We start from the raw sequence: 11,184 nt of genomic DNA on the forward strand, positions 1-11,184 counted from the left end.
GAACTTATACTTACAAGAGTGCATGCATGGACGGACAGAGAAGCACCTTTTACAAAATAACACAATGTTATTCCTGCCACTTGAAACAGAAATCCCTTTATTTTACTTGCATTTAAAATAAGAAGAAAACAAAGAGAAACAATGAATCGATGAACTTCAAACAACGTTTCTCTGGTTCAAGAACAGAGCCCCAGGAGTTTGCACGGGACACCCATTCACTCAAGCCCATGCACCCCCAAAGCCCAGGTGGGCACGGATGGCACGTCGTACGGGGCACCTGTGGGAAGCTGGACTATATGCCCGGGTTCTCAGCACTTAGCGGGGATCTTCTTTCCGCCCGCTAGACTGTATGTCGTCAGGGTGGGCTGGCTTGGAGTTATCCCCAGCGCCCACGGTGGGTCCCGGCACACGGCACACTTCTTCCAGGGTGACAGGCCAACGGACTGCCTCAAGTTCCCTGTAGGGACCTTTTCCCTGTCTTAGATGCTCTGTTCTATTTCTGAGAAGAAGGCAAACCCTTCTCTCTGGTCCACAGACCCTCCTCTTTCTCTCTGGCTGGTCGGCTGAGGCCTCTGGGCGTTGGCCCGGCCATCGGCACGGCACCTTCCTCGGTCCGGCTGCGGACGCTGCGACCATTTCTTCCCTCGTCCCTCCTCCACGACTGCTTTCTCCCGGCTCCGGCCCACATCCCACCAGTGTCTGAAGGCTGCCACTTCCTGCTGGACAGGGGGGAGGCTGTGTCCACCCGGCCTGGTGGGGGGTGGGATCTCTCACTAGTCCTTCCGAAACCAGCCCTCAGCTCCGTCAGGTTCTCGTGTTTCCCATCTCCCAGCCACTGGTCAAGCTCGCGCTCGGGACGGTGTCTGCGTGTGATGGCGTGACGGTTCCGGAACACAGCCCCATTTCCCAAGTACAGGTAAGTTCCCAGAAGATACAGCAGATAGTGTAAGAATAAGGAATCCAGAATTGCTGTCTCTCTCCTGCTGATCGGTGAGAGGGACCTTGCTGACTATAAAACCAGTGATGGTTTCTTTGCAATCGCTGGAAACAACCCCGTGGATTTGCCGAAACTGGTATTAAATATACTTCCTGTCTCTGAGCGGAAGGCATCTGACCTTTTCATCCACTCACCACTCATTTACTCATTCGTGCATAGCCACACTCAAACACGCACGTATTTGTCCATCCGCTCCACACACTACCCGGCGGTCCTTCTGCACAGTCGCCACGCGACCGGGCTGAGGGCACTGAGGAGTGGCTTGGTGTTGGGCAGCCTCGCGTCTCAGCCGGGCCGTGCGGTGAGACCCGAGCCCTGACTCACTAACCTTCTTTGCTCTAACGTTGCTCACGGCTCATCCTGCCACTTTGGAAAACACCTGCCCCCCTTGGGACTGTGACTGGAACGGATGCTCGGGTGTGGGGCAGCGCGTGGTCCGACAGCCTGCCGCGTCCTCGGATGCTCGGGTGTGGGGCAGCGCGTGGTCCGACAGCCTGCCGCGTCCTCCTTCTAGCAGGGCCAGTGCGAGCCGTTCAGGAGGGAGGTTGTGGACGGGCTTCTGCCGTCCTCCTCACCGTCACAGCAATTCTGGTTTCCTCCAAACAGCCCTTCGAGACCGAGCCAGGCTGCGGTTTCCCTGTGGCTCTTGTCCCATTGTCTGGGTTTGTCCTGTGGGGACCGTGTTCCCGGGGGTTGAGTTCCCTTAAGTAAACATCAGTGTAGCAAGATAAGCTGAGCTGTTTCACGGGGCACAAGACCAGCTCCGTGAGTTCCCGCCGGCTGAGAGCCAGGCCGCTGGCCCCGCGACCCTGTGCGGGAGTGTGTGTGTCGCTCCCTCACACACCACCTCCGATGGCGCTGCCCGTGAAGACCAGAGAACCGGGCGGGGCTCCCCTCCTGCCTCTGTCCCGCGGCCTTTCCTTTTCGGAGCGTGCGCGAGCGTGGAGTTCGGTAGGGCTTGTGGCCCACGCAGGAAGTCACGCCTTCCAGAAGCGGACTTGTGCCGGGGCACCTTGTCACACTCGTGTGGGGATCAGCGAGCGGAACGGCTAAGAGTGTGGACGGTGCTGCTGGACCGGGCTGCAGTCACCCCTGGCTGTTGTCTCGGGTGTAGGATTTATACTCCGTGTTGGCCTCAGTTTTCTCCTCTGTAAAATGGTCATAATAATAGCACACACTCGTTTAACGAGATGATGCACATGACTCCTGGCGCCCGAAGCGTCATTTGTGAGTGTGACCTGCTTTCATTTCGTCCACTCGACAGCCGCGACTGTGAAAGCTGGGCCAGAGCTGCCTGCTTAAACGTCTCCAGTTGGAGCAAAGCCGGCGGACTCCAGTGTGGCCCTGAGCTGCTGACCGCCCAGCACGAAGCTCCCGGAGGTGGGCCGGGGAGCCGCCGGCCCACAAGCCCGCGGCAGCGCGCAGACGTGAGTGGATGGTGAAGACCCTAAGGGGAAAGTCCGCTCCGTCCTCAGGTTGAACCCGCCTCGGTGCCCCGCACGGCAGCTCTAGCAGGAGTCTGACGGGAGAGCGGATGGACGGGGGCCTGGTCAGGAGTCTGCCGTACCCCGAGGCACGGGTGACACGGGAGAGCCCCTGCTCCGATCCAGAAAGGGCCCTGCCGCTCCCCCCAGAAGTTTCCAGGACGCAGAGTGACTGAAGCTCGCCCCACATCACCTTCTCCCTCAGGAACGCAGCCTGCTCCACGCCTGTCCCCTCCAATCACTGTTCTGTAAAAGCTCCTTATTGGACCAGACTCGCTCGCGCACGTGGCCACAAGCGGCAGGACCGCAACCAGGGGGGCCCGCAGGAGCGAAGCGGGCGAGGGCGGCCGTGAGGCGGTGGGGGTGCTGCGGGGCGGCCATGAGCGGGGGCTGCGGGGCGGCTGAGGGCCGGCATCGGTGAGGCGACTCAGACTCCGTTTTTAAGAAGGGGCGGGTGGCGAGAAGACTGGCTGAAGCCTCCGCCTCACGTCTCAGGCCGCTCGGCACTCCTGCACGACCGGCCGGACCGCGGCACAGGCGCCCGCAGAACCGCGTCCCGGGCGCCGACTCCCCAGCCGGGGTGCCCCGGCCGAACGCAGACGCTCCCGCTCCCGCCCTTCGGACGCCGAAGGCTCGTTGGTTTCACAAACCCCTGCTCCACCGGACGGAAGAAACCTTCTAGAAGGCGGGTCACGGGCAGCGAGGAGCCCTCCCCGAGGGCACGCGGGGACCTGCCGTGAGAGGGCGGCCTCCCGTCGAGGAAGCGGCCGACCAGGTCCCGCCCGCGCCCTGTCCTTGCCCCGCTGTGGAGCCGCACCGGAGCCCCATCTCGGAGAAACCGAGAGCAGGACCCGGACGCGGCTTCTTCTGAGGCCGAATCTCTGCACGGGAGCTCTCGGGGCCCAGCGTTGTGTCAAGACCGTCCTCTGCTTCCGGCTCATCCCCTGACCGAGGTTTCTCTGTCTCCTGGAGTCCTCCTTGGGTCCGGGCTGTCCGTCAGGCCGAGTGACGGAGGCTGGGACCGGCGGGGGTGCCCATGTCTGGTCGGGCTGGTGAGCTCTTCTGTGGGGTTTTAGTCCCTCCTCACAGTCTCGGCTGGCTTGGGCCCAAACTTAGAAAAAGTCCAAGCTCTTACAGCGCCGGGTCTGTCCTAGGACAGGGTAAAGCAGCGCCCTCTGGGTCAAGCTTCCACAGTCACATCGAACGGCGGCTGCGCGGCCTCTTTCCTCCAGTCCCGCAGACGTGCGCCGTGCTCCAGGCCCGTCCGCCGGTCTCCACCCGGCCGGCAGGGGAGGAGTAAGAGCCACTGGGGGACACCGTGTGACACAGCCTCCTTTACTCTCCCCAGTTTTCCTCCCAATCCAGCTTGATGGGGGCTTAGGTTCCCCCAAGAGAGATTCATTATTTTAGAATCAAGTTTTGATGCCTCTTAATTCTCTTTTCCCCAGAACAAGCCTTTGAGTGCAACTCAAAGAACACAGTCCACAGGGTTTCAGAATGTTCATTAAAGCTTCCAGCAAACCCTCATCGGAACTACTCTCTGCCTGGTTCTGTGCGAGGCCCGGTGCCCGCTCGCACCTGCCACGGCAATGCGGGTGTCGGAGGAAGATCGGCACCACAGCCAGAGAAGAGAAGCGAGACACCAGGTGCGGACCTGGGGACAGCAAGTGGCAAGGGGAAGCGGCAAGAGGCGGTCTGGGGTAAGGCATGCCAGTGCCGTTTCTGGAGGTACCTTCCGCCACACAGCGGGGACGTGAGCGCTCGGCCTGAAGCGCGGCGCCGCCTGCCTCTGAGGAAGACTCTCCTGTCTTCTCTGCGTCTGGTTTCGAGTCCACCTGCCCGTCTACCAGGTTTCCAGATGGTGACGCACAAGGATCTGCTGAGTAGCTTCTCTGGATGAAAGAAAAAAACACAGCAGGACAGAGGGAGAAAAACATGTTCTCCCCAAAATACAAACTCCTGCCCCGTTTTGGAAAAATGCGACCAGTAGAGACGATCCCAAAGGCATCCGAGAAGATCCAGATGATCTTGTGTGACATATTAATGTCCTGAGGTCCGTTATGGCTTGAGAGCAAGCCCAGGTCAGGTGGGGATCTGAGGCTCGGGGACAGGAGCCCACGGACATCAATTATCACAACATTTGCTAACCCAGAGATCAAACGGTGCCTCAACATCTCTGAAAATGTGAGCGATATTCAAGACACTCATAACGCACGTTAAATCTTCACAGATCATAGCTGAATTACACATCCCTAAGCAAAACGGTAACACCAGGGGCCTTTGTAATGGACCAATTTACATCTCATCTCCAGCTCTTCAATGGACTGTGATATCTGAGTTGAGTTTCCACAGAGCGGTCGAGAGTAGAAACAAGTAAACTTTGTCAGGGACCCGCCGCGCACGGTGTATGCTCCACGCCGTGACCCCCCGTTCATGACTTCAAGTCACCGAAACCGTCTCATGGCACGGGCTTGCCTAGCCAGTTCCCGCCGCCACCGGTGTGAGACCTTAAGGAAACGTGGACTTGAGACATTACGTGATCTTCTCAGGGACACACTGCCGGTAACGCCTAGATGTTACGTCACTTACTTCCGTCTTTGCGGAGGGAGAAACGGGCTCGGAAGATGACCCAGCCTGCCTCCGCGGCAGTACGGTGGCCTCTGGAGCACTGTCCTGCTGGGCTGCAAAAATCATCTTTCCATTACTTTAAGAGGAAGATCTCGTAAGTCTGGGGAACCTCTTATTTAAGGAGAAGATTATGTCTGGCAGGCACGTCCGCAGAGGCAAACCCTCTCCTGGGATTAGTGGACATTTGCCATCCTTATGAGCACAGCCAAGAGCCATTTTTGCAAAACTCGAGTCCCCCAGACAGCTATTAGCTGATTCCTGGGACTCTGAAGAAGGGTGGCCGTGGTGGGGAGTTGGCAAGAACCCCGCAGCGGTCATCACCCTTCTCCACACCTGCCTTCTTGCCCTCAGAAGTCACTCTTCCGGGGCTGCGATATCTTCTTGAGCCTGGCTTTGTCCACAAACAGAAACGAAGCCAACCTTTCCCGTCGGCCAGCAGCACTGGGGCATCGAAATGTCTGGCTTGAGCCTCTCCCTCTGCTGCTCACCCGCTCCCAGTGGCCAAGCGATCCGATGCTCGGAGCCACACCCCCTCCTCTGCCAACCGGGGTATGCGGTGCTGCCTCCCCGCAGCACCGTGAAGACCAGTAAGACTAGACTGCGAGTGACTCAAGGCCACAGACCGCATGCCATTCGTCACGCTCCGGGAGTCCGGCAAAGTCTGTGATAAACATCTTGTGTGAGTGAAAGAGCAAAGGAGCGTATGTTTATAAACCAGCCCGCACCACCGAGACCAGGCCGAGGCTGGTAGCCCCACACGGAACACACCTGTTTCACGGGTTTCTCCGTCGCCGACTCCCTGGGCCTTCGCTCCTCCTCCGTGATGTGAGGACGCTGCTGCGCTGACTCTCAGGCCTCTCCTGGGCTCAGCTTCTTTGGTTCTGCTGCTGTTTGCCTTTAACTACCAGTGTGGGGCCTTGTTTTTAAAATCCTTTCAGACTGAAGTAATCTTAGATGTACAGAAGGGTTGTCCCCTGACCGTATCTCTCAGAACTCTGGTTCCTTGATCTGCGCCGAGGAATTTCGATCGCTGCAAACGTAAGCGCCAGACTGCATCTGGATTTCATGTTTCCTCACGAATGTCTTCTTCTATGTGTGTGTGTGTGCGTGTGCACCAAGATCCACACCAGAATGTGGCATTCGGCCCCTGTGGTTTTTGAGAGAAAGAGCTCATGACTGTACTTTTGAACGTTTACCGGGACAGTAAGGTTTGGGGATCATGGAGATCCAATAAAGAATTCATCGGAGGTGAGTGAGTCCGACGTCCTCTGTGCACGTTTCAGAGAACCTCAGGGAGTCTCAGGGCGACCAACACAACTAGCCAGAATGTGAGGCCAACAGCAAAGCCGGGCCCTATAAGCAACAGGACACTGAGAGCCGAAACTACAAACGGTTTCCCCGCAGGCGCATCCGCAGGCTTCTCTGCTGGGCAAGGTGCGGACACTGGCTGGGTCGAACCGCTCTCAACACTGGCTAGTCCGATGCAGGGGTGCGGCCGCATTTAGTGGTCCTACTGTGCGCCGCATGCCCCAGGCCCTGGGGAATATTCTGGGCCGTGTCAAACAAGACAGAGTCCCTACCTCCGTAAAGCTTGTTTGAAGGAGACGGACAGCCCACGAACACCGGTCAGGTGATGACGGGGCCTCCGCAGCAACCGCAAGCAGGCCGGGGAGTAGAAGGTGGGAAACGTGGGTTTGGACAAGGTGGTCTGAGACTCTCAGAGGAGGCGGCACTGTGGGCCCTGAGGGCTCAGAACCGTGGACCGGGGGGATCGCTCTGCACGCCCAGCGCCCTGGTCTCGCGGAGAGTCAGATGACGGAAACCGAGCTCCGGTCCTGCGCGCTCCGCTCCACGTTGGCTTTCGTGCTGACCCGGCTCCGGGCTCTCCTTCTCCTCTTCCCGGCCACATGGCTTGTCTCTGGCGGCTTCTTAAACCTCCGGGGTCAGCCCTAACAGAAGCTGCCATTTAAAAACACCTTCCCGGGTGCCTCCGAAGCCCAGGGACCCCGGGAGCGGGAGAGGAAAGCAGGTGCCCATAGCCGTTCCTTTGAATTCGGTCTCCACGGAGCCCGGCTGGCCCCGGACCAGCCGCAAGCGCTTCCGGACGCGCGAAACCACAGACCGCAGGCGATGGGCCGCGCCGTTCACACGGAGTCCTCTGTCCGCTGCTCCTGCACGGGGGCCCCTGCCCGGTGGCCGCCGCACCTTCCCTTCTTCAAGACCGAGGACTCGGGTGCTCGGGACCACAGGGCTAGGAAGGGGCCGTGAATCTGGGGGTCCCGCCTCTAAGGCCAGAGCTCCCTCTGCCACGCGACAGCTCAGCCTCACCCAACAATCCTCGCTGCGTTTGCCCCACGAGGGACCCACGTGCCCCAGAGCCTGTGCCACATCACGTGAGAGAAGATCCCCGGGGAGCCGCCAGGGCGGGCCCCGAAACGGCAGAGCGGCGCTCCTGGGCTCCGGGGGCCAGCCGGCGCTCCAGAGTCCGGCGCCCGAAGAGGTGGCTTTCTCCCGAGAAACTGTAGCCAACGGCAGGGGTATGAGTCGCTCAGCCACGCTCGACACCCTTTTCATTCAGTTATTTATTTTTAAAGATTTTATTTATTTATCTGAGAGAGAGAGGGAGCGGGGTCGGGCGACACTCTGAAGCAGGTTCCGGGCTGAGCGCAGAGCCTGGCCCGGGGCTCGATCCCACAATGGCGGGATCATGACCTGAGCTAAAGCCAAGAGTCCGACTCTTAAGAGACGGAGCCACCGGCCACCCTGTGCAGCACGTTTCAAATCTGTGCTTCCATTCGCAAGCGTCTCTGCGGGTCCTGTGTCCTGTTGTCAGATCGGCCCCTGGGCTCCTCTCCCTCCTGAAGCAGACCCGCCGGGGACCCCGGACGGGGCCGAGCCAGAGTCCCGGAGCCGCCGCAGCTCTGCCCCCAGAGCAGATCGCAAGCCCAGGGCGACTGGGCGGCTCGTCGGCCGAGGAGCAAATCCTTTCCTTCCAGACTTTTCACTGAGACCAGAGCCAAACTCAAACCAATAATCATCTCAAAAGCGCTTTTGTGGTAATTGGTATCAGACCTGGGGCAGCAGAGTTTTTCATGTTTGGGCATTTTTTTACTCTGTGATTAGCAGAGTAGGAGGCAGCGGAGGGTGGAAAGGGGGAAGGAAAACCGTTGAGTCAGCCCAGCCCAGTGTGGGGGCAGGGAGACCGTCTCGTCTGTCAGCCTGTCCCTCGACTCCCGCCAGCCGAACAGAACCCGTCCATCCACTCCCTTCCTCTCTCTCTTTTCTTCCAGCAGCCTGGGAGCTCCGCGCACCGGACGCAGCTGGCACGTTTCAGACGAAGCCCCAGTTGCCTTCTCTCCCAGCAGGGAGACGCAGGGGTCACAGCGCCAGAGAAATCCAAGTGCACTTTCGGGGCCAGACGAGCGTGGGCTACGGCGGTTGTGGATTCTTCTGAGGTCACGCAGCCTGACATTGATTTTCCACACGAGGTTTGAGCCCCGAGAGTTGAACCCCTGGAGCAAGGTCACGCGGTCTTGGAGCCTGGGCCCGAACGCAGGCCTTCTGACTCAGCGCCCAGAAATCATCTCTGAGCGCTGTTTTCCCACACGGCTCTGAAAAGGGGCATGAGAGGGGGCCCCGCGCAGACAGCAGCCCCCGCTGGGAGGACCAGGCCGAGCCGTGGGCCTGGCTGTGGGCGTCGCCGAGGCCGGGGGGACTCCTAGCAGGAGTCTGGGTCATTAAATCCACGGAACAGAGACAGTCGGGCAGACAACGAAAGCCCAGGAAAGGGCCACACCTGCTGCCGCGTGTCTGACCGCGCCCCGCCCGCCCCCGAGCTGGCTGGGCCCCTCCTCCGTCACGGTCACCACGCCGCCCCCCCTCCTGCAGCCCCCCCACTCCTGCGGCCTCAGCTTCCTCTGCCACCTCGCAGCTCCCGGGCCCCGGGGGACACCCTTCCCTGGGTCCAGCGCCGGCCCCTGGCCCACAGCAGGGCGGCAGCGGGCGGTCACGTTTCTCATCACCGCGGCCGAGCTCATGCACTTCGGGGTTAAGAGGCTCTGGATCCGAATCCCAGCTCTGCCACTTGCTGGCTGAGGGGACCCCCGGGTCTGCAGACCGCAGTCTGGCTGCGCATAACGACTCAGGATTTGTTCTGAGCGCTGAGGGGATACCGGCGCTAGCCCGGGGTAAGCCCTCCCGGAATGGCGGCCGTTGGACGACTCAGAAGTCCCCTCCCTTGCCTGCCCCTCCACAGGCGTGTCGGCGCCTGCCCCTCTCGGTGTCTCGTCACGGTGCGGTCTGCTGGCTGCGTGATCCCCCAGGTTCGACCACCCCCAACCCGTTCTCCGCCACGTGCTTCTGGAACCCTCAGAGAGCCCTGCTCTGCAGCCTGGACCTGCCTCCCCCAGACCCGCCCTCACCTCCGCCCCCGGGTCCCTGCCCTCCCCCCCAAAGCTGCCTGCAGGCAGTAGTGCTGGGACCGGTCCTGACCAAGCTCTGGGGCCGGGACGGTCACACCCACAGCAAAGCCCCAGCCTGGACCACTTCACGCCACTGACTGTGGCAGAGTCCGTTCGGGTGAGGACAGCACTTCTCCCTGAAAGTCTTTAGGAAACTATTCTCTGGCAGTGAAACCCACTTTAAATTCACAGAGAGGAGGATCTCAGCTCTTACAACCCAGAGAGCGAGTTTTTACTGGGGCAACAGAGACTTAATTTCCCTTCTCTTGGCCTCAGCTTCTTTGTCTGTGGTTCTCAGACTGTCCGTGTCCCGTTGGTCACTGCCCCCACAGTCTCTCAGACCAAGACCATCGTAAAACAGTAAATAAGTTACTGCCAAATGAAAACGCCATTTGGACATCACAACAATGTTAAATTGTTGTCTTTAAAGTGTCTTTGGAGCACCTGGGTGGCTCAGTGGGTGAAGCCTCTGCCTTCGGCTCAGGTCATGATCCCAGGGTCCTGGGATCGAGTCCCGCATCGGGCTCTCTGCTCAGCAGGGAGCCTGCTTCTCCCTCTCTCTCTGCTGCCTCTCTGCCTGCTTGTGATCTCTGTCTGTCAAATAAATACAGTCTTTAAGAAAAAGAAATTTGTAAAGTGTCCATTTCTGTACTTATCTTTTTGCAGGCTAGGAAACATTTCGCAGACCCATGGCCGTCCCCGACCAGACAGAGAGGAGGGCTTGATTCTGGAAGGAACAGAACCTCAGAGGAGCCCGTCTGCTGCGGGCACTCCCTGTTCTGGGTTTCTGTCTGTCCTGAAGGCTACTGGGCAGCAGGCCAGCCCCCCAGAGAATGAGCTCCCGGCCCCCGTCCCTAGAGGCTGGGGCAGGGAGGCTACCACGGCCGCGCCCCCCGCCGCGCACAGGCTGCCCTTACCACTCCATTCCGGCTCTGTTGATCTCTTCCCACCAGCACTCCGTGGGCTCCCCGAGGCTCTGCGGCGTGGGCATGCAGGCGTAGTTCCACTGTCGGTCCGAGCCCTCCTTCTTGTTGAAGATGCTCCTCACGGCCACCACCACCTGCCCGTGGGGACACTGGTAGCTGAAGCCCTGCCGGTTCAGGTTCACCCAGCCGTCATCGCTGTAGTCGTGGTACTGCTGGTACGGGTACCCGTAGTCTCCGTACTGGCCCCAGGCTGCGGGGACCAGGGGCAGAAGCACGCAGAGCACAGCGAGGTCCATGCTGCCGGGCGCTGGCAAGCACTGAACCCCTGGGCCGCCGGGCTGACCGTTTTATGCGGCGGCCGCCGACATGTGGCCGGCAGATGTGGGTGAACGGGCTCCAGCTGCTCTGTCATCGCTGAGGCAGGACTCTTCGGCGTGGAGATCCCGGCCGCAAGCCCATCCGGCTCGTTTTAAGGTGGAATTCTAGGAAAACGTAAGAACGTGCACATTAAAGAAATGCCCTGGAAAGAGTCCGGCTCTGCAGACAGAGGATACTGGCAGAGGCTCTGCAGACAGAGGATACTGGCAGAGGCTTCACCCCCACGGAGGGCTCCCCTCCCCCGGCAAGCCCCTCCTGTGTTCTCCCAACTCGCCTTCCGGGACCCCCAGACACCGGAGGGATTCCAGAAC

At 60.0% G+C, this 11,184-nt stretch overlaps 1 protein-coding gene across 1 annotated transcript in view; it reads right to left on the bottom strand.

Moving 5' to 3' along the window:
* DPT (dermatopontin) overlaps window positions 1-10,874 on the bottom strand; it is a 30,570-nt gene extending 19,696 nt beyond the window's left edge. Inside the window, exon 1 of the mRNA XM_032317689.1 lies at window positions 10,487-10,874. Coding sequence (XP_032173580.1) covers window positions 10,487-10,791 — 305 coding nt within the window. The 5' untranslated portion in view covers window positions 10,792-10,874. The remainder of the gene's footprint in view (window positions 1-10,486) is intronic.
* Window positions 10,875-11,184: the final 310 nt, after the last annotated feature.

Source organism: Mustela erminea, chromosome 17, assembly GCF_009829155.1.
Source record: "Mustela erminea isolate mMusErm1 chromosome 17, mMusErm1.Pri, whole genome shotgun sequence".
Taxonomy (NCBI): Eukaryota; Metazoa; Chordata; class Mammalia; order Carnivora; family Mustelidae; genus Mustela; species Mustela erminea.